General features: G+C 41.8%; 10 protein-coding genes across 10 annotated transcripts; 5 read left to right on the plus strand and 5 right to left on the minus strand.

The window, feature by feature from the left end:
- Positions 1 to 2,742: 2,742 nt before the first annotated feature.
- EAF02_001531 (uncharacterized protein) lies at positions 2,743 to 3,165 on the plus strand (the record flags this gene model as incomplete). Its single annotated transcript, XM_038897579.1, has 1 exon — positions 2,743 to 3,165. One exon carries the CDS (start codon positions 2,743 to 2,745, stop codon positions 3,163 to 3,165), a length of 423 nt encoding a protein of 140 aa, XP_038762554.1.
- A 1,184-nt stretch (positions 3,166 to 4,349) lies between these two features.
- On the plus strand, positions 4,350 to 5,646 carry EAF02_001532 (uncharacterized protein). Its single transcript, XM_038897580.1, has 2 exons — positions 4,350 to 4,634; positions 4,688 to 5,646. Exons 1-2 carry the CDS (start codon positions 4,557 to 4,559, stop codon positions 5,039 to 5,041), a joined length of 432 nt encoding a protein of 143 aa, XP_038762555.1. The 5' UTR covers positions 4,350 to 4,556; the 3' UTR covers positions 5,042 to 5,646.
- Positions 5,647 to 6,082: 436 nt separating this feature from the next.
- On the plus strand, positions 6,083 to 7,360 carry EAF02_001533 (uncharacterized protein; the record flags this gene model as incomplete). The annotated part of the gene is made up of 1 exon (XM_038897581.1): positions 6,083 to 7,360. The coding sequence occupies one exon, from the start codon at positions 6,083 to 6,085 to the stop codon at positions 7,358 to 7,360; it is 1,278 nt and encodes a 425-aa protein (XP_038762556.1).
- Positions 7,361 to 8,224: 864 nt separating this feature from the next.
- On the plus strand, positions 8,225 to 8,488 carry EAF02_001534 (uncharacterized protein; the record flags this gene model as incomplete). The annotated part of the gene is made up of 1 exon (XM_038897582.1): positions 8,225 to 8,488. One exon carries the CDS (start codon positions 8,225 to 8,227, stop codon positions 8,486 to 8,488), a length of 264 nt encoding a protein of 87 aa, XP_038762557.1.
- A 630-nt stretch (positions 8,489 to 9,118) lies between these two features.
- On the plus strand, positions 9,119 to 10,394 carry EAF02_001535 (uncharacterized protein; the record flags this gene model as incomplete). Its single annotated transcript, XM_038897583.1, has 2 exons — positions 9,119 to 9,948; positions 10,037 to 10,394. 2 exons carry the CDS (start codon positions 9,119 to 9,121, stop codon positions 10,275 to 10,277), a joined length of 1,071 nt encoding a protein of 356 aa, XP_038762558.1. The 3' UTR covers positions 10,278 to 10,394.
- A 141-nt stretch (positions 10,395 to 10,535) lies between these two features.
- Positions 10,536 to 11,641, minus strand: EAF02_001536 (uncharacterized protein; the record flags this gene model as incomplete). Its single annotated transcript, XM_038897584.1, has 3 exons — positions 10,536 to 11,234; positions 11,299 to 11,367; positions 11,444 to 11,641. The coding sequence occupies 3 exons, from the start codon at positions 11,639 to 11,641 to the stop codon at positions 10,536 to 10,538; spliced, it is 966 nt and encodes a 321-aa protein (XP_038762559.1).
- A 1,130-nt stretch (positions 11,642 to 12,771) lies between these two features.
- EAF02_001537 (uncharacterized protein) lies at positions 12,772 to 13,743 on the minus strand (the record flags this gene model as incomplete). The annotated part of the gene is made up of 1 exon (XM_038897585.1): positions 12,772 to 13,743. One exon carries the CDS (start codon positions 13,741 to 13,743, stop codon positions 12,772 to 12,774), a length of 972 nt encoding a protein of 323 aa, XP_038762560.1.
- A 231-nt stretch (positions 13,744 to 13,974) lies between these two features.
- EAF02_001538 (uncharacterized protein) lies at positions 13,975 to 17,468 on the minus strand (the record flags this gene model as incomplete). The annotated part of the gene is made up of 7 exons (XM_038897586.1): positions 13,975 to 15,841; positions 15,892 to 16,417; positions 16,471 to 16,517; positions 16,589 to 16,613; positions 16,666 to 16,836; positions 16,893 to 17,002; positions 17,053 to 17,468. The coding sequence occupies 7 exons, from the start codon at positions 17,466 to 17,468 to the stop codon at positions 13,975 to 13,977; spliced, it is 3,162 nt and encodes a 1,053-aa protein (XP_038762561.1).
- Positions 17,469 to 17,948: 480 nt separating this feature from the next.
- Positions 17,949 to 18,617, minus strand: EAF02_001539 (uncharacterized protein; the record flags this gene model as incomplete). The annotated part of the gene is made up of 2 exons (XM_038897587.1): positions 17,949 to 18,517; positions 18,560 to 18,617. The coding sequence occupies 2 exons, from the start codon at positions 18,615 to 18,617 to the stop codon at positions 18,282 to 18,284; spliced, it is 294 nt and encodes a 97-aa protein (XP_038762562.1). The 3' UTR covers positions 17,949 to 18,281.
- Positions 18,618 to 19,437: 820 nt separating this feature from the next.
- EAF02_001540 (uncharacterized protein) lies at positions 19,438 to 20,303 on the minus strand (the record flags this gene model as incomplete). The annotated part of the gene is made up of 3 exons (XM_038897588.1): positions 19,438 to 19,737; positions 19,795 to 19,971; positions 20,040 to 20,303. The coding sequence occupies 3 exons, from the start codon at positions 20,301 to 20,303 to the stop codon at positions 19,438 to 19,440; spliced, it is 741 nt and encodes a 246-aa protein (XP_038762563.1).
- Positions 20,304 to 20,572: the final 269 nt, after the last annotated feature.

Below are 20,572 nucleotides of genomic sequence, written 5' to 3' on the forward strand. Positions count from 1 at the left end.
AACCGGAAATTGGCTTATCATATTTAAGGGCTAGCCCGAATCACAAACGGACCTCTAATAGCATCCTTACAGAAAGCAGTGATCACTTGCTTATACTTAGTTTTATTCTATAGGGTAAAAATATAATATACAGGATAAACAAAAATCATTGGATAGCATCAAGATGGGACACTAGTAATAATAAATGCCCGATTAGAAGAAGCGATTCTAACTATTAATAAGATCCTATAAATAACAATTAGAGGAGTCCTCCCAATCTAGCGAACAATCCCGAATATAGTGATAATAAGGGATAGCGCTTTCCCATTAATAGAAGTAATATTAAAATAAATAAAATGGAAAGCAGCTTTCTATACTCAAACTATTAATCCAAAACACTTGCTTTATTATTGAGGGATAAGAGCTATCTACTCTTTTAATAATAGGAAAGGCCAATTGCAGTCAGTTAGAATAAAGGTTCAGGTAATTAGTTAATGTTTTCTCTGAATCAAGGAGACAACTTTAGCAGAACCTTATTATATACTAGGATGTTAAACGGATCCTATTAGAGGCTTTACAAAAGAGATAGTGGCAGAGCAATTTCAGGAATAATAAAATAAGTGTATATATAATCAGATCATTATATTCTCTGATAGATTGGAACAGACCGATAAGGATGGTAGGCAAATAGAATATGGATATATTATATATAAAGGATAGATAGTAATATATAAAGGAAATAATGGATTGCATTATAACTCTCATATATTCGATACAAAAGCGATTAGGGTATATCGAGGTTTTTAAGTAGCGATTAGAAATATTATTGGTATAAAACAAATGGAAATCTGTATGTATATTGATAATATATTGGTGATATAGGGAATAAAAGGCATAGTCTTTATTATATTACAATGGGCTTTCCTCAAATACTATAAACTAATGTAAATACACTCGATCCAGATTAAATGATTGTTAGGTTATATAGAGATCAAAAGGAATAAGTATACAAATATACTCATTGATAAAAGAATAAGAAAATCAGCCTTAGGGTATATAAATCGATTTACAGCAAGTGATATCTGCTCTATAACAAAAACTGTTATAGAATCAGTAATACAGGCATAGTGAATCAAACAGATATTAATACTCTTTAAATAATACCAGAAATGGAACCCAAAGAGTACAAACAAATGCCCTAAGGAACTAGAATTCTTATAAACAATTCTTTACCGCATACTAGCGATTCGTTTAGTATATGGCGATTTCGAAAACTATTATTGATGATTTAAATACGAGGAAGCAACAATTTATTGCTTATACAAAGCATTCAAATCCTCTAAGCATATTATATATTACCACAAAGTCCTTGTGATCTATAAAACCTAGCCTCCAGATATTAAGCCCAAATATTCATTTTGTAATTAAGCAGCTCAAGAACGATTATTAAAATAATTAATATATATATTAGCTAAATTCGCTAAATTCATTACTATAACAAATTTCTATAAAAGTATATATTCTAAAACACTATCAGAAGAATAGAAAGAGAGAAGGAAAGGGATCGATTGATTTAGGTGAATATAAATAGGGAGTAGGAGGGGATAGATCTAGAAAAGCTATGTGAAAGAAAATTGAAGTATACAGTATACTATATTGTAATAGAATGTATATAAAAGCTATTTTTACAGGATAAAGTAGCTTTCAAACAAATACTATATAAAAGATCGGAAAATATATATAAAAGCATTCAGAGGATTGGAAACAAAGATGTAAGTGCACTAGCCATCGCTTGGGAGGTTACTGAGGGTATTGAGACTCTATCCCTAGGAAAGGGGGATTATATAAACTAGAAGATCATCCTGCAGTTAGCCCAACCGTAATGCCCCCTGGGAGGCTCGCCTATACGGCCCGGTTGAAAATTACTAATAATAATAATAATAATAATAGTACATCGTCATCAAGTAAAAGTTCGAAAGGTCTAGCGAATATAATGATATTGACCAAATTCTCGAGCTTGTATAGAAAAATAAGCACGAGAGAGAAATTATCGTCATCTCAAGGCGAAGTTATAAAGTCAAAAAGCGATACAGTGGCTAGCGGGATGTTGCTTAAAAGTAGTAATATTTGTATGTTGCCCAGCCGCTCGGGTTATGAATTTGTACTCCCCCGGATTCAATTCAGAAATATGATAGGCCACCATGGGTTTTGGTTATCCGAAGGGCGTTACCATGACCCTGGGAAGACTACCTTGGTGTTACCCCTCATGCAGGACTTTGTCATCTGGCTGACTGAATTGTTTTGTTTACATTTTGAATAGCTTCTCCAGCCTTATAAAATGCCGTCTGATGTTGATGTAATTATCCATTGTTGGCTCTGATAATCGTCATTCTCGAATTATCTCGGTCTTGTATACTCATACGAAAATTATATAAAACTATCAATAATCGAAACCTCAAATTGAAATTGTTGGCAGTGTCGTCAAAGCTTGCGGATTGATGGTCAGGATTTCTACCAATGTCAAGAACAGTACCCAATCACTTGGTGTTGAAGTACTTCTTCAATTGTATGAACAAAAATGCATTCCACTTGGAAATTTCCATTTCCTTCTATGTTATCTAACATTTTCTCTCAGTCACTCCGTGCTAATCGCAAATCGATTCCTCTCTCAATTCCTCGCAAACAACAGCTCCTCGCATCACCCTCGCGTACTCGACTTACAAACTCCTGCCGAATCTCGTACCACTCCTCACAAATCACAAAATGAAACAAAACGATGCAATAGCTCTCATCGTGATTCTCCTCGTATTCGCATTAATACTCGTTGCATTTTTTATATTTCGACTTTCGAGGAGGTCTGTTTATTATAGTGATTACTCTTCGAGTTCGATATCGGAATCAAATTCGACAAGTTCGCCACGGCCCCCTCTGCCGCCGCCGGGAATAGGGAGACCGGTTATTGGTGGAGCAGGAAGAGGTAGACCTGTTGTGGGAGTGGGGGGAGCGGGAAGACCTGTAGCTGGGGGTGCTGGACCTCCGCCAGGGGTTGGGCCAGGAAGACCAGTGGTGGGAGGGGGAATGGGAGGGTGGTTTGGTGGGGGAAGACCAGTTGTGGGGGCTGCTGGGGCGGGGAGACCGGTTGCTGGAGCTGGAGGAGGTGGAAGACCTGTTGTTGGAGATGATTGAGTGGTTTCTTTTGGTATGTTCTTCGATATGACACTATGTATGTGTATATATAGTTTTGCTTGGGATTTGGAATGGAATTGGAATTTTGTTACCAGAAGTGAACTTGGCGATTAGTTGATGTGTAGAGAAGCAGTCAGCTCCCAGAACGAAGAACTTATCGCTATGAAGAGCAAACAGGCTATACTCGTAGATTTATGGTAACATATGCTCGGCATTTGGGAAATACTCGTAAATAGTGAAATAACAAGGACAGTGTACTCGTAGTCTGTCAAAATGTATGATATCAAATGCTATTTTGCAGGTTAACTTCTGTAACCATCATTTTGATATGTTGATAGCTTTTTAAAGTCTTATTTATCATAAATCAGATTTCAAAGGAGCATCTAAATGAAATCAGACCCTTCGAGCTTGCCTTGAGTACATTAAGTAGGTCCCAACTAAAGACAGAATACATAGCTTGGGTGAACAATACTTCGCTTACATAATTTTTTTATTAGCTCACCAATCAAAAAGCTACCCGAATTTCAAAGATTTTTCACTCATCCCACTCTCGAGCAATATTTGATATGAGCTAAAACAGCGACCACTTTTCCATCAAACAGATCTAATCTGCTCAATGGTGAGATGGCCGAGTTGGTCTAAGGCGCCAGGTTAAGGTATTCAACTTTAACATAAGATTGTCACAATCTCCTGGTCTAGTAATAGGCGTGGGTTCGAATCCCACTCTCATCAATATTCTTTTGCTTTTTGTTTACATTTTTGCTGGATTTCTGGGAAAGTGCCTTTCAAGGTCGAAATGAATCTTTGAAGGACTTCTTTTATATCTTTTGACTCTGAGCGAGGAGGACTAGAGTGAACCTAAGGTCTCGACCCCCCTATCATATCCACTTATTTTCACGTGGAAAAACGGATAAAACGTTCCCGAAACATGCCTGAGGAAAAATGAACGGATCATGAAACATGCTTGGGTGAGACATACTAGGTACTGATGATCAAGTAATACAGCGCGTAGTTTTAGCCTATTGCGATTTGACGTTTGACATTTGACATATATATCTTCGAATAGGTATAGACATGGATCTGGGCACTGCTTTTCTTTATTTTGAGATGAATGGTGAATCATATCTCACCGATTTTGCTGAAGGGGTTTGTCATTAATAATGTTGACGATCATCGAGACGATCACAACATGACGGCGAAGTTTTAACGTCATTACAATATATATAGAACAGGACCACATATCAGCATGAAACACGCAATAAATCAGGTACACGTTGCATGGTACATCAGACGGTTAAGCTTTTTCATTTTAAGTAAAATGATATCTATAAGAAACACTTTTCCGGCTTCTTGTCAAAATTTCATTTTTCTAGTAAGACAAGCACACAACCATGTATTTTCCGATTTCCAAGTTAACTTTACTTGCTGTCGCGGCTCTTTTCACATCTTCTATTGCAGTTGATGTAGAGGTAAATATAAATCACCATTTCCATTCCAAAAATCATTAACAACCCCTCGCTAGGCCAGACAGACCCCTTCTCCGGATCCAGTTCCAACGCCCACTCCAACCCCAACACCCACCGCAAAAACTACCTTGAATGCTTCACAATCCGCATCCCAATCAATGGAAATACAAGTCGCACTCGCTTCCTATGCTTCATCTCTCTCTGTAGCCTCAGTATCAGCTGTCAAGGCTGGATCAACGGTAGCTTCGTTACCGGGCTATACACTAGCTGCTTCGGCGGTTGGTCCCGGATCTTCAAATGCAGCGAAAGCTGCTACAGGGAACTCGGGCTCTGGGAGAGGTGCAGAGGTGGATATGGTGTGGGTCAATGTTGGAGTGGGATTGGTGGTTTGTGCGGTGGGGTTGTTGTGAGGGGAATATTTTGTGGAAGGCTGGGGATGAAAAGAGATCCTCACTTTCAAATAGGGAGTGAAGCGTAGAAGGGGTGGAGACTTTCTAATCCTCCTTTGCTATCTCACTTGAGTTGGAGTCCGGGAGGAGTGTTAAGATGACTTGGAGGATGAAAAAGTCAAACTATGGCTCAATCATCGAACATTGTCAGTATGGTCAATGATCATCTGATAATCGAGTTCAAATGACGCTCAGAACTAATAAGTGTCGCATGAGATGAATAAGGCCGACGATATGGGACATGGCTGTCATCACAGTTTTGGCTATGTACGCAGAGTCAATTTGGTGGCAAAGGTATGATGGGTATGGACAAAAGTCGTGTTTTTTTGCCTAATGGCCGGATCAAAGTGAATGCGGGTACATTCATACGAATTGGATGATGAATTTATGAGGTTTTACGAATGGGTTTTTGGTGGATTACATTATTTAGTGTAAAATGGAGAGGATGTTACAGTACAGATGTCACATGTCCATCGCTAAATAGAAAGTTGAGTAAGGAAAGGAAGAGGAAGCAAAGTTGCTCTTTCCACTTCATTTAGAATAGAGATCGAATCAACTAGCTATTGCAAACCTTCTTTCTCCTTCTGTCTTCATACAAACGTAGGTACGCATTCATTCCACGTTCTCGACTTTCATCTCTCTATCTTCCATACCATAAAAATTTATTATACAATTCTCTTTTGGATTTCCCTTGACTCTTATTTCTAAATACACAATTCATTGATCCGTTTCATTCGTTTATTTCAAAAATTCAAGTCGGGAGATTTCAAGCCTCGTCTTGATAGCATTACCTATCTTTGACATTCATTATTATATCATACATGTCATACAATTCCAGATGTATAACACAATTATTCTTGCTTTAATAATCGGCTTCATTCATACATCCATATTCGCCCTTATCGCTTACTGCGTAATCACCATACAGGATAATTATCCTGTTGACACCACTCGTCGCCCTTGAGCGCCATACTGTACATTTTCAACCAGGGGAGTGCAGTCATGCCGACGCCAACTGAACTCTTTTTGGCCGAGAGGTGTTTAGAAAAGGAGCTGCAGTGTATCTATGGCAAAGTGATCCAGGACAATGAAGATTTTCGAGCAACCTATCTCTACGTCTTAACTGGACGTGGTGCTTCACCGGTAGACCACCCTGCTGCCTGGAGAGAGCCGAGATTACAATCAGTAAGCTCTCTCAGTGAGGTAATTAATAACATTCTATCTTCCAGTAGCCGTTTGCAATACTCATCATCGTTTTATCAGTCGAGCTCCTCCCGCAGATTTATAGGCTCATACATCGCTCACAACATTGATCTCATCAATCGGGTTCCATTTACTCCACCTCGTTTTGATTTGATTGATATGAGAACGAATTTACCGATAGCCGCAATTAACATGTCGAAGTTTGTGTACTTTCGCTACCATCATTTGCCCGCCAGAGAACTCAGAACAGCCTCTCCCCCTCGTATTGGAAGAAGGCCCGACCACCGAGATTTTGAAAACTACAGGAGATCTATTGAAATGTTTGTGAGCGACATTGGAGAGCGAACGATAGAACGAGCCCGAAGAATCACATCTATGATTGTGCTGGCAAACGTCATGAGCGAAGAGTTTAAACGAAGATGTAGAACGATAGCGAATCACTTCCAATTGGAGACGTTCTTCTACAACTCCGTGACCGATGACCAATTGTACTATGTCTTTACTGATTTTTGGTCGTCTATTGACTTTAGGTCCCTTCTAGTTAGCGATGAGCTCCCACAGTCTCCTACAGAGCAAGATAAATGGCGATTTCAATTGAGAAGGTTTACCAAAGTGACGTTTGCTTGTTTAGCACGTGATTACTTCAAATACTGCTTGCAGGTGACAAGGTTAAAGAAGGGCCATAATCGATGTGATTCGACGCAACCGTCAGAACGGGAGGAGAAGCTTAATGAGGAGAAGGCCACTTACGAACGATTGTGTCGGAACCTGAGGGACTATCCCAATATAACTAGGGGAAATGAATTTGTCAGAGATTTGCACATAGAGACTCTTGCGCCTCCCGACGAAGATACACAGCTCATTACAGAACTGCCAGCTATCGAGATACAAGAAGGTCATATTCCACGCGGTGGGATGATTTTTTTCGATGTAGAGAAAGAGAGAAAACGCTTCAGTACGGGTTTGCAGAAAGTAGCGGACGAGTGGCGGAAGCCGCCAGCGTTGGTGCTTTTGAAGGACGCTCGGGATTTTTATGCTACGCGGAATTTCCTCGTTGACTGCAATCCACCCATGTAATCATATTCACAAGGATAAAAATCAGCAGCTTTAGAAGCCACAGCTTTAAAAGCAGGAAAGAGTGTATATAGAATTGCCAGGAAATATAGACCATAGCGAGAGGGCATATTGTTTGTCTCTCATTAGCAAAGTAGGTACATGTAGCATTTTTGACTGATCTTTTGAAGTGAGCCTCAATTCTCCGTCAGTGCCTATGTTCTAGATGGTTGAGTAGGGCGGCAGGATTACAGTTTTGTGAGGTTGTGCGAGGTGACTATGCAAGAAGAATGCGATACCTAAGTTTCAAGAATAATATTGACCTTATTGACATATGTATGGAGGACGATTAGTCGTTGACTACCTAGCTCGAGCCTACTCGTAGGTAGGTATTAAATTATTATGAGGCATGATGAACGAAGAGGACAGCCCCATATAAACACCCAGATAACCAACCAATCATTAATGGATTAATTAGATTTGCTTACTACTTTCCCATTCCAGCTCGCCGCAGTATGATCAATGCAGAATCTAACCAATCGGAGCTCACATCTCGTCCGGGTGAGAATCTACTGTGGGTCAACGCGGCGCATGGCTCATGACAATGGAGGGCCTCCAATTTTGAAGGCAATACAAAACTACCTTGTCTGTCAGACCTCATCCCACAAAACTTTCTCTTCATTTTCGTGTTCACCTAACTTATCTCCTTTTTACTGTCGCTTGGAACCTCGATACCAAAACCACCTTTTGGCCTTGCTGCCCCAATGATTATTTCCCATCCAAGTTAATCGTATCGTAAGTTTTATAATACTCCTCAAGAATTAATGATACCTTAAATGGTTACCTTAAATGGCTTTTTGTATCCTAACTCCTCGTAGTACTGTTAATATGGAAGGCCTCAGTCCCGGAGTTTTTGGTTATAAACCAGCTCCATCCATCTGGCATAAAGACGCCGACATTAGCATAAATTTCTTGTTAAGCTACGTCGGGAATCAAATGGCTCATGCCGATGGCATCAAGATGGCAAAGTTCAATGTGGACAGCGCCGTCTACACTTCAAAGCGGATGATTCGTCTACCAGATGATGACCTTCAAAGCCTTTGCATTGACTGTATTCCCGATTGGAGCGCGCGGGGGGATACCGCTTTATAACTTTTCCACCCTTTTCGATAGCCGCGGGCACTGTCATATCAATATGTCGCTCCCAGAGCTACCACTGCCCGACTTTTCTTCTATTCGCTAAATTTTCTTTTACGGTCCTGGTTTTATACTTCGGCACTTTCTCTTCGATGCTGGGAGCCTTACTCTTCGACAGTTTGTCGCCTAAAGGTGCTACACCGTCGACTCCCTCGGAAAAAACCAATGACTTTTTATTTCATTCACCACATTTTGTTCTTGTTTTCACTGGAATTCATCTCTCGAAGCGAGTGTATCAGCATTTTATACTCCTCAGTGATATTGAACGAGTCACTTGGGAGTATCGAGTTAGTCGATGTCACAGGATTGATCAATGCTATGGCCAATTTCATCCTCGACTTTCGCAATTGACCTTGCGCTTTTGCTGCGAGTCACTGCAAAGATGTGACATCCTCATTATGGACGGGTTTGACAACAATTCGATGGTTCTTTTGGACATGACCGATGTACGTCTTAAAACTGCATATTTGACCGATAAACTCATTTCAAAATCGCTTGCTCCGTCTGCACAACTTTTCAAAGACCGACAAGCTGTCCAAAACGAACAGAATACAACCATCGACAAAAACCCCCATATTAACAATCATGGATGACGCAGAGGGCAGCTTAAGCTCGCCGTCTTGGTCTCCAAATGCTGACCAGATTCCATATGCTTACACCGACTTTGCGTGGGGGGCTGATATAGACACAAATGCTATTGGCTTGGAGTGGAGTCAAGCCTGGCTCGAGGAGACTTCATTAAACTCCGAGTCATTGCAGGAAACTCCCAATGCTAATGGAGATGACTTACAATACCAACCAGGGACTAACTTCAGTGAAGAATACTATAATAGTGGCGTTTATGCTGCGAACGAGCTACACGTGCTGCCTGTACCAAACTGGAATAATTTGAACGATCTCGATAATCTCTTGTCCATCTCACCTATAGATTTGGACGAGATCATTACAAATTCACTGTCTCCACTCGATTGTTTCATTGGCCCAATCTCTCAGACCACTAGTACCGAACTTCTCGCCAACGATATTTATTGCGATCCATTCCCAGAAACTTTCAACCACATGGAGGCCCAACAAGCTTATGGGTCTTATCCCATCAACTGGGCCGCTAATCTACCGATACTAGACAACACTGTCTGGGATCCAATGCAATCCTCGCTATATATAAGTCCGTCTACTGGAATTCACCTCCCTTCGATATCTTCCGCCACACGATCTCCTATTTCAAGCAACTCTGAAATTATGTCATCTCCCACGCAATATTCCAATACCAACACTTCCATCTCAACATCTCAATCCAATTCCAACTCAACTACACCCTCAAGTGATCGCTCCACATCCAATTCACCACCAAGTACCCAGAATGAATACACGTGCATAATTTGCTCCAAAACATTTTCTAAGCGATTCGAATTCAAGTATGCCCTTTCATTTACCATATCTCCTTCTTCAAATCTTCCGTCTTCATTCCTCTTCCCTCCAAACACTCACTAATTACTCCTTCAGTAAACACAAACCCCTCCACACCCTCCCCCACGCCTGCACCATCTGTCCACACCGCACAGCCCGACGCAGAGACATGACGCGCCACATCGCCGCCAAGCACAAGGACGTCGGTCCCTCGGGCCCTAAGCCGGTGTCAAAACCTATTTGTCCTGTGGAGGATTGCAAACAGGGGTTTGCGAGATCGGATCATTTGCTTAGACACTTGAGGAGAAAACATCCTGGATATGAGTTGAGATCTTGAGAATTCCGTTTCATTTTCGTTTTCGTTTACCGATGTTTGATTTAGCATGGCGTTAAAATTGTCTTTGGGATTGAAGTGAACAAATGAAATCATTTAAAAACTTAAAAACTTAACTGCATGACTTGATGTCACTAATCACTCGTCGCGTGCGTGTTCCATACCTCTGCTAAACCGCAATCCTCAAACACTTCAGAGAATAAACATTATTCATATTCATATAAAGTCGTAATTAACAAACATCTATCCGATATCATACTTTCAAATCCCCAACATAACGCCCAACCCCAACGCAGCCGGCATCGCAAAATTCGTAATTTGTGCCTGAAACCTCTCCGCCCCTCCTTTACTCGTACTCGTTGCCGTCGGACTCGCCGTCCTACTACTACTCACCCCAATACTCATATTAATATCCTTCATCTGCAACTCCACCGGCTCGCTCGCATGAACGGTCTCGGATCCAAATTGTATCAGCCCGAGATACATATCATTCGTAATATTTCCAATCGAGACCAATTCTTTGACAAGCTCAAAAACATCCGCATCGATCGATTCCTGATAGACAGTTGGAACCCACGAAAACACAGCTTGTTTTTGTCCTTGTTGATTGCGTCCGGTGAAGAGTTGATAAGTTACTCCAGATAGATTATACTCCGGAGCGCCGATAGGAGGATCGTAGTATCCGATTGGCCAGACGCCACCCCAGACGGATTGCCAGATCATCACTTCATGTGTTGCTTGGGATGCGTTGGTTGCGGATACGTTGTTCATGTCGAGGAACATGTCGAGGGCAATGTCGGCTTTGCAGGCGATAGCATTGAGGGCGGCGGTCATGTTTGAAGCGGTGGGGGAGGCGACGGGTAAGACGGACCAGCTGCCGCTGAGGTGGAAAGACTCGACGTTGCTCACTAGTGTGGGGAGTTGGATGGATTCGTAGCCGACGTTGGGGTAGGCGTGGACCTGAGGAATGTTAGGTTTGAAGTTCTCAGAGTGGCGACGAGGTTGGATGGGGTGGGGAACATACATATTCGATATTCTTTTCCCAAATCCAGGTCGCATTGAAACTTGCGCCATTGGTATCTGCCAGAAGAACCTATAAGAAGCCAACATCAATATCAAATCCTCGTAACATTCAATCGCAAACTTTGGATTGGAGATCGTAAACATACAGTCATATTCTGACTTCCACTCCCATCATCACCCCATTTATTCGACCCATACAGATAATCCCCGGAATCCGTCAACGCACCACCATACTGTTCATTCAAATCTTGAAACTGCGACGACTTCGCACTTGCATTCCTCGACTGTAATAACAGACACCAAAACCACAATCCCCATAAGGGAATACTCTGACGTTGAAACATGTGAAAAGAATAAAGATTACAAGTTGTGGAGTTCTACGGGGGGAACTGCATATCAAATGTATTTATTCCAAAAGACCAACCTCCTGAGATCCATATTTTCAAGTGGATCGATACGAGGTTGTTCGACCGTACACGCAATTTTGTTTGCTATCGCAAACATCATCTTCCTTGAAAATATCGATTTCCGAAATTGAAGGTGGGCCGCAAGCATCAAGGGTTGTGTTTTGGAATTCTGAGAGAAAATGCCAAGTTGAGGATCATTTCTCCATGATGTCCTGTCATGCATTTAAGCTTAGTCTACGAGCCAAGAGAATACATAAGAAGAAGATTCTTCGAAATAAGATTCTTTGAACACGCGTTGGATTGAGGGGTTTCTCTTCTTGGTTGATGAAGCCGTTAATCTCTACTTCGTGTTAATGTCAATCAATGTAAAAATAGATTTCAAACTAGTCTTGCTCTGAGCACTTCGGATGCTCGGGGCTCAACGGCCACTAATGTATCGATAAGCCCAGTTTGGTCCCACCTTTTGCTCAGGGGTAAAGTCGGTAGATATCATTCGCACGTGAGACAGGAAAGATTTGTCTTTGGCACGTGCACGGATTTGTGAGACGGTAGATTTGAAGATAACTTTTGCATCATTGCTTTGAAAGCTTTGAAAGCTTTGAGACTTTGTGGAGATACTCGTTATAAATCAAGTAATCGAATTATAGGTTTTTATTTAAATCAAAAAATATACGGTTTAATCGTGATTTTTCCGCTTTGAATAACGTCTCACGAATCCGTACACCCATTGTTGGTGCTCTAGTATTCGAATCGATAGATTGCATGAATATAACTCTAAGACTTTATACTAAAGAAGCAGATAGCCGACTGCATTTCTAAGCATGGCATGCATGTTCTCTCTTTTTCAGAAAATTCTATACAACCGGGGAGTTTGATCCATCATTGTTTCTTGAAATGTTGAGACGTGCAAACTACCTGTTCGAGGTAATTCCTCATCTCATAATACACAAGCTTGTCTAGAAGAATTTCAATCACCAATCTACAACAGAGTCGGAAACAATCAGAACATTACTCCATCGCAAGCAATCGTGAATAGTGCTTAGCTGCAACCGCTGAATCGGAAAAATTCACTCTCCAAACGTTGAGGTAGATTGGCTTGATTTGAGACGATAGGCAAGGTCTTGGGGTGTTGATAATGGGGGGAGTTGACCAGAATCTGAGATATCAGATTCTTCACCGTTAGATAAATCCTCGTCGAGAGATTCGTTGGTGGAATATTCGCTATAGTGAGATTCTGCACAAGAGTCATCGTTATCTCTCCCAGAAAATAAATCGACAATATCAGAACGGCCAATGATGGCGGCAAGATCCTCCGCAGTATTTCCGTAATCGTCTTTGTGGGAGGTATCGGCACCAGCAGAAAGCAGTGCCCATACAGCTTCTTCATTTCCTAGATGGCAGGCCAGAAGTAAGTAGGTCTGTCTGTGACTGAGAAGCGCTTCTATGTTTGCGCCCGAGATAAGTAGAGCATACATGGCTCGCAAATTCTTAGATCGAATGGCGATGGCAAGCGGTGTGAGATCCTGGTGATTACGAATTTCTAAATCGGGATGATGTGCTAACAATAATCGTAGCTTCCCAAAATCTGCTGAGTCGTGGCTGCCTGATAGTAAATGTAGATACGAATGTGTCTTTTCGTCTACGGCTAAGAATCCATCGCTTTCCGCTAAAGCTTTGTTTGTGGGCACGTTCTCTGTTTTAGCCACTGAACAAGCGTATTCGAATGATTCTACAGCAGGTAAATCACTCTCTTGAACCTTTTCCAAAAATGGAAAGGAGCCACGAATGTCTTTCGTGATGGAGGATTTACCTCTTCTAGTCAGCCCGTCCCTCGATGTGCCGATATCGCCATTTCCTTCCTCATCAGTTGTGGTGTAAGCTTCGTGCTCACCCACCACAGACGAACGATCACAACTGCCTTCTTCGTCACTGTCTTCTTCATCACTGTTTCCCTCGTAGCTGTCTTCTTCGTCGCTGCTTAGCTCATAGCTGACTTCTTCGTCGCCGCTTCCTTCGTCGCTGCCTCCTTCGTCAAGCATAAAAATGGGATAATTCTGTAGCCGCCCATCTTTAAAGAGTAGGCTGAATAGCTCCTTCATATAATCCACCGTGCAATAACGAGCCAATATATTTTGCATCATGAGGCTGCCCAAGTCCTTCCCCAATTGTCTGAAAATATATTCGACTTTTTTGGCCGAGTTTGCTGCGTCGAGCAACCTTTCAAGCAGACCGGGGTTCTTCTCACACGCGCTTGAAACATCCCCCGCTCGTCATATTTTGAGAATCGACAACATCTCATCCGAATCAGATTTGGTTCGAGATATCAGTAACTCTATTGGACTGATATTTAAATTGTTTGAGATGGTCAAATTCGCCTGAAATTTTAAAACGGCTATCAAGGTTACTCGATGCACCTGATACCAATAGCATTCCTGTCTTATGCTTTCCATGTATTCATGAAGAATCGCGTTGCCTGCTTTGTTCCGCGAGTTAAAATCCAGCACAATATTGTATTTCCTCAATCTAACGATGAAACGAAACACTTCGTCCAAATATAGAACGCAAAATACCTTTGAGACTACCCTTCCAAGGCACTCCAAATAATTTACTCTTGAATTTTGTATGAACTCCAATATCAAGGTGCTCATTTTTGTTATCCAATGCTCAGTATGCTCTTCTGAGATAGGATTTGTGTCTGTTCTGTCATTTCGTGATATTCCAAGAAAATCAATATGAAGGAAAAATTCCAGACTTGACGGCAAATAATCTGAAACTGCTAGATCATCATTAATGATTGCAAGAAATAACAGCAATGTATCCGGTGCGAAATGGACGAAATTCGTTCGTGTTCCCCATGTTAGGAATTCAACAAATAAGCAAGCATTATTATAAGTTTTGATTTCATTTGCGTAAGGCTCATGTGAGCGTCTTCCCAGAAGAGCGTGTTTAAGAAATGCAGAAAGACTTTCAACGGAAAAAGTCGGATTCTTGTCAAATATGAGTCGGAAAAGATCAGCATCCGACTCGTCATTATGAAATTTAAATGTATCTGAGTGTCGATAGAGGAGTCCTATGACATCGACATTGTCGAGACTTGCACCGGCCACGATCAAATGTTTGATAACCTTCTTTCTTGATTTCCATCGCCAACTTTCAGAAAACAGAAGTCGCGTCTCAGCTAATAGATGTGAGGTCTCAGCTATGGCGTTATTGCATAGTATCGCACACTCAAGTGGACTGCCAATAACGCTTGGCGCATTTAAATCAGCTCCACGATCGATGAGCGCGGTGCAAAGATCAGGCAAAGCAATCGTAGCAGCCCAGTGAAGGGTAGAAGGTCTTGATAACCCCATCACACAATTTAAGTGATCTGCTGGTAGAAAGCCATCTAAAGTTAACAACACAGAGCGTCTGGGATAACATAATATTGTGTAATGATAGTAGCCAAATGTCCACAATCTGTAACTGCTTCTCGTTTCATCAAAAAGAGGTAACACATAATTTGAAATTTCGCTCCATGTACTCTGGTGAACATGAACCAGCCAAAAATTAAGAACATATTTCATGAACGAGTAGTTGTCCTCGAATTCCTTCCAGGCTTTATTAAAATCTGTCAACTCCTGCCCGAAATTCGTCACTGGTAGCGGTATTCCATCGAATTCCGAAAGACTTAAGAAGTCATAACACATTCTCACAATCTCGGCATGATCCCCAGAAAGTCTGTATTGTGAAATCGCTGGACCACATTCTTCAGAAAGGCTAAGGAGGTATTCTTTCACTGTGAAGTGCGCAAGCTCTAGCTCATCCGATTGAGACTTTTGGCGTATGAGACTACTACACCAGTTGAGGAGTTCTTCCAATGTAGTCATGTTTTCCTTCTCGAAAGTCTCGTCACCAGGTCTTACTGCAAGTGCTTGGAGCAGTTGTGTTATCGTTAGCGGCTCTTCGGCGTATACCACCCAAAGGAGTGTATGCCTGACAAGGGTTTGATTCTCTTTACTGCTTCGATTGACCCTTTCAAGAATACGTTCATATGATTTGGGCAGATCTGGGGGTAATTTGCGCAAGGCCTCACGGCGATCTCGATCCGTACTGCATTCGCAAAGGTAGTCCATTTGACATGCAACCCACCGAAACCTAGATATACTCAGCTTCACATGTAGACTATTTGGAGTAAAGAAACATACATGCCATCAGAGCCTTCTGTAAGTACTTTGGCAATATGGTCTTTTAGGTTACCGTCTCTAATACGGAGCTTGCCTAGTTTCGTTCGCTTCTTTATCTCAGATTGCACATAAAGTCGCAAGTCACCACTTTCTGCCGCAATGGAAGCACTGGGACAATCTTCCAATACAATTCGGATATCCACCTCATTGCGACTCGCCAAGAGGGTTTTGATTGTTCCTGATGGCTTGTTCAAGGATTTCAAAAGTCTTGTGACCTCTGCGCGATCTTCAGCAATCTCATCTAGGCCATCTACTACGATACTGGTAGTGGAGAAATTCCTTGATAATTCGACGATAAATTCGCAAAAGTCTCCAGTAGTGGCCGAGCCTTGAGTGTTTTCCGTCATGTAGTGCTTCTCGCAGAAAGCTTCCAGTTGCGTAAAAGCATGTTCATGCTGAAGAATCAGTTGTCGCGCCAAAGCCCCCAGAATGGTCCGTGGATCGTGGGTCTGAGTATCCTTATAATCACAATAGAACATTGCAAGTCCTTTTCCAGAGTGTCAGTCCAAGAGCTTACCTCAGAGTATATGTTTTCCATACCATGAGATGAATCCTGAAGTTTTTCAATCTCTTCTATAGCAGATGCCCTATTCGCAATTCTTGATTAATACCTTTTGAACCTAACTTTGACCTCAAAATGGATATGCATATGACGTACATCAGAATCGTTTTCCCGGCTCCGGCTATGATTGTCAGAACTCATCTGGTACATTGAAGGGCTGGATTGTGACAAACGTATTCCATAGATCCATAACTTTGAATTGTCTGCAGATGCCCAATCCTTGAAGTCCTTGCTCTCGGTGAACCAGACGCCTGTTCCTGGTTGTCTCAATCTAATGTTTGAATTTTGCCATTTCATGACATCAATGGTACCTAGAAGATTGAGCTTCTTCCTTAATCTTTCGTCTTCATCATAATCAGCACAAACACAAGTATGTTCAATTACACCACAGAGAACTCACCCGCAGCCAATCTTTGCCGTTCTATTCGGGAAGCCTCTATCCTGTCGTTTATGGCAGTGACGCCTTTAATAAGTTGTTCTTGGTTGGCAAGTATCTCAATCAAGGCAGACCTGTGCAAGTCAGTCAAGCAAAAGACGACAATTTGGATGATGTGTGTCACATTTGTTGAGTGTTTAAAGCTAAATTCATGGTAATTTTGTGACTTTGAATCTCTTCCAACAACTCTGAAGTTACCGTCTTCTTAAATGGCCACTTCAACTTCTGAAATGTTGACTTTACTTCCGGTATAGCTTTCTGCAATTGGTCTGACATTTTCTCCAGGGTTTTTTGACAAGAATATAGATGCTTTATCTTGCTGGAGCCATGCACCGAAGTATCTTGCGCTTCTAGTGCCTGTGCCACATTTTCGAGACTGTGAAGCACGCCGGAAAGATTGTTGACTTCTTTAACGAGATTTTGGACAGATTGTTCAGCATCTTTGACATCTCTGATGTATTTGTAACCTAGTCGAACAACCGTATCAGCTAGCGATACCAAACCAGCAATGCTAGAGGCAACACCGAGAATCTCAGCCATTTTATGAATTTTTGGTCGGTCCTCTGGGAAACTGACAATATGAATTTTATATTTGGAAAACAAATTTGGGACAATGATACGCAGCGACACTAAAAAGGCATCGAAACCTGCGTCATGAATTGAGCATCCTGCTCAAAACGCGGAGTCATCGATGCTCTTATTAAACCACCTTGTGGCATTGACGTCCTTGATAATGTGCTTCGCCTCATGATATTGGTTTGATACATTCCTCTTTAGAATTTAATTGCATAATACAGCCTTGCTGTGCATGATATCGTGTGAGAGTTCGGAGTGACTGAGAAATGATTGGGCCTAAGAAATTGAGAAGAGAAGCGCGCGGGAGCTGTGCAAAATGGAAGACCAATGATAAATGATATGACGAGTCAGCATAGCATCCAAAAGATATGTTCTCTTATCCAGTGATGAATGATAAGACCCAGTTAAGGATGGGGATGATCGAAAATAGCCTTGCTTACTGCTTATCAGTCCATGTAAAAAAAACGTAGTATACTTTGGTCGCAATCCTGTGCTAAAGATTACCACCAAGACATACTCATAACATAGATAACAAGGGACTTATTATGAAGCACAGCTCAACGTTGAAAAAGGTATCCATTCATTATTCATAATATCAGCAATCGCATAGCTCTCCTTCCCATTTTCCAAACACCAGTAAAAGTCCAAGTCCACGTAAACAATCTCTCGTCACCAAATGGTATTCCAAAATCCTCCCCTTCCATCCCTAGCATCTTAGGAAAACATTGTCCTCCATCCTTCATCGATTTCCCATAATCTCAATCGTCTCCCAGCACCTCACATAACAGTACAAGGAATAGGAATGCAACAGCATTCATATCCATCACACTCCAAACACTTTGTCTTTCCAGTGGTACTGGTACCCTTCACGATATCGGAGATGGTAGATGAGGCTGCGGAGCCAGGACCGTTGCGGTTGACGAGGCCGGTGGAGGTTGAGGTGCACATTTTGAGTTGTTGTATTTGATTTAAATTTAGATTGAGGATGAGGATGAGTTTGTGTGGTTTGAGGTCTGCGGTGGAAATGTTTGTTAGTTTTGTCCCTGATTATTTACGATGACGATACAAGCTTGATAAGGTGAATGTCTTGAAATGTGATGGCTGTGGCGTCATATTTGTGGTACCAGCTAGCATTACAACCTCATCATACCTGTAAGAAATTCGGGGAGTCCACTATCTTAACTTACCTCAACGTTGTGATTGATAGCTGTTGATAAGATTTCTGAATGGGGTTTGAATCTTGAATGTATTTCTTGTGTCTGGAAAGGAAGGGCCGAGGAGGGAAGTGAATGATAATATATATAATTCTAGACGTGGCTTGATACAAAGAAAGTCAATTATTAGGCATGAATCTTGGAAGCTTGGAACTCGCCTAGCAATTGGCTCATCGTCATTTTGGACGATGTAATAGTGGAGGCGCAATTAGCGGACAATCATGATAACTTTTCTTGCAGAGAATGAATCTTGGTTAAGTTTCGGTTTGGTTTATCAATTTTAGATTGCTATCTGGCATTAAAAACATCCTAGTACCCCAGCATTTTTCAGTTGTCTCGTCCGACTACCTAGGTCTCAAGAGCTGCCAAGTGGCTGTAGATTCCCACCTCCGTGCTGGTCTACCTTCTTCTTCTTCTTATTGGGACGAACAGGGGAGCTTAGGTTCAACCAAGATACCAAGCCGTCTAACAATTGAGATCAACTCGTCGGTACCAGAAATAGTTATAGCCCGTGAGGCTATGGTGGCTAAGCCTTGCCTTTGTAGAATTCATATGCCGGTCTTTCACAGATGATATTTCGAGGGAATTGACAACGCCTCAGTAGACGCGTCTCATCCGATAATCTTCGTTTGGAACAGCGCAGCAACATCTAGACGCATGGCACTTGCAGATGGCTGTGTTCTATCCCGGGCTTCTGGAATCGTCTGGTCAATCATCTTTCAGCCAAATTCCAGGTCCAATTGCTCCCAAATATCTTTCCCTTCGTCCTCTATTACATTCTCATGATCTTGACTACTGGTATTCGCCTCGTCTCCTAGTTTGATCTCGACAAACCCTTCTAGCATTCCTTCGACCTTCTCCTTCATTTTCATGATGCCCGCAGTCTCCGCTCTGGATTTGTCTAATTGATCCTGCATCATTGCAATCAATGATTCTCGTGCTTGATATGGTCGATATTCGTTCAGCAAATGATGGAAATTGGCGAATATAGTATGCAAGTCCGCTATCTTTTCGTGGCTCTATGAATGTCTCAATTAGCATAGTTTTTGGCGAGAAAGAGAGATGGCTTCGCATACTTGTTCTGGATGAATACTCATTGTGCCAACCAATTCTAAAAAGTTCAATAGTAATGACTTTGCGAATCTTTTGAGAATCAATTTGCGATCCTCATGCTTTCCGGTTCCTGTTGGTGTGGTAGGTGGTGTATATATTTGCTCAATGCCCTCTTCAAGGGGAGGAAGTTCATTTTTAATCTGCCATAAAATATCAGTGCTTCTCATCCTCTATTTGACAGATCAATGTTCAGTAGCGTCCAACATACTTGTCGGATTTGTCCAAATGTTCTGTAAACTCCAGTCGCTGGTGGTTCTGGGGGTTGCAGAAATCGCAATTCGGCGGGGACATCATGAATACGAGGAGGGAGCTTGTAAGATAAGTTGTCGGCGACCTTGTAGTTTGGAAAATTCTCCGCGCGTAGCTTCTCTATCCGTTCAAGATTATCGGTAGTAAATTGCTTCCAAAATAATGGTGGACCGGGGGAAACCTGGGCTATCAAGTTTGGTTGCTGCTGCTGTTGTTCCGCCATGATTGATTTTGGTAGAGTTTATCTTTCCATGCAATTGAGGTAATTGGCTAAACCTGTGATAAGTTAAGCTCTCCCAATGTTGTGGAGTTGTCGAAAGTTGAATGCTTTTGTCTTTAAGAACAATGGTAGATGGACTTGGTAGACAATCATTGATTAGATAGAAGCTAATAACCGAAGATCCTCCGGTGCCAGACAAGGCTGAGGAAAGTGGGTCGCGTGCCTTTCAAGGGACGTCTTCTTACGAACTGCCCAGTCCATAACTCGAAACC

This window comes from Botrytis sinoallii (genome assembly GCF_014898435.1).
Source record: "Botrytis sinoallii strain Bc 23 chromosome Unknown BSIN_002, whole genome shotgun sequence".
Taxonomy (NCBI): domain Eukaryota; kingdom Fungi; phylum Ascomycota; class Leotiomycetes; order Helotiales; family Sclerotiniaceae; genus Botrytis; species Botrytis sinoallii.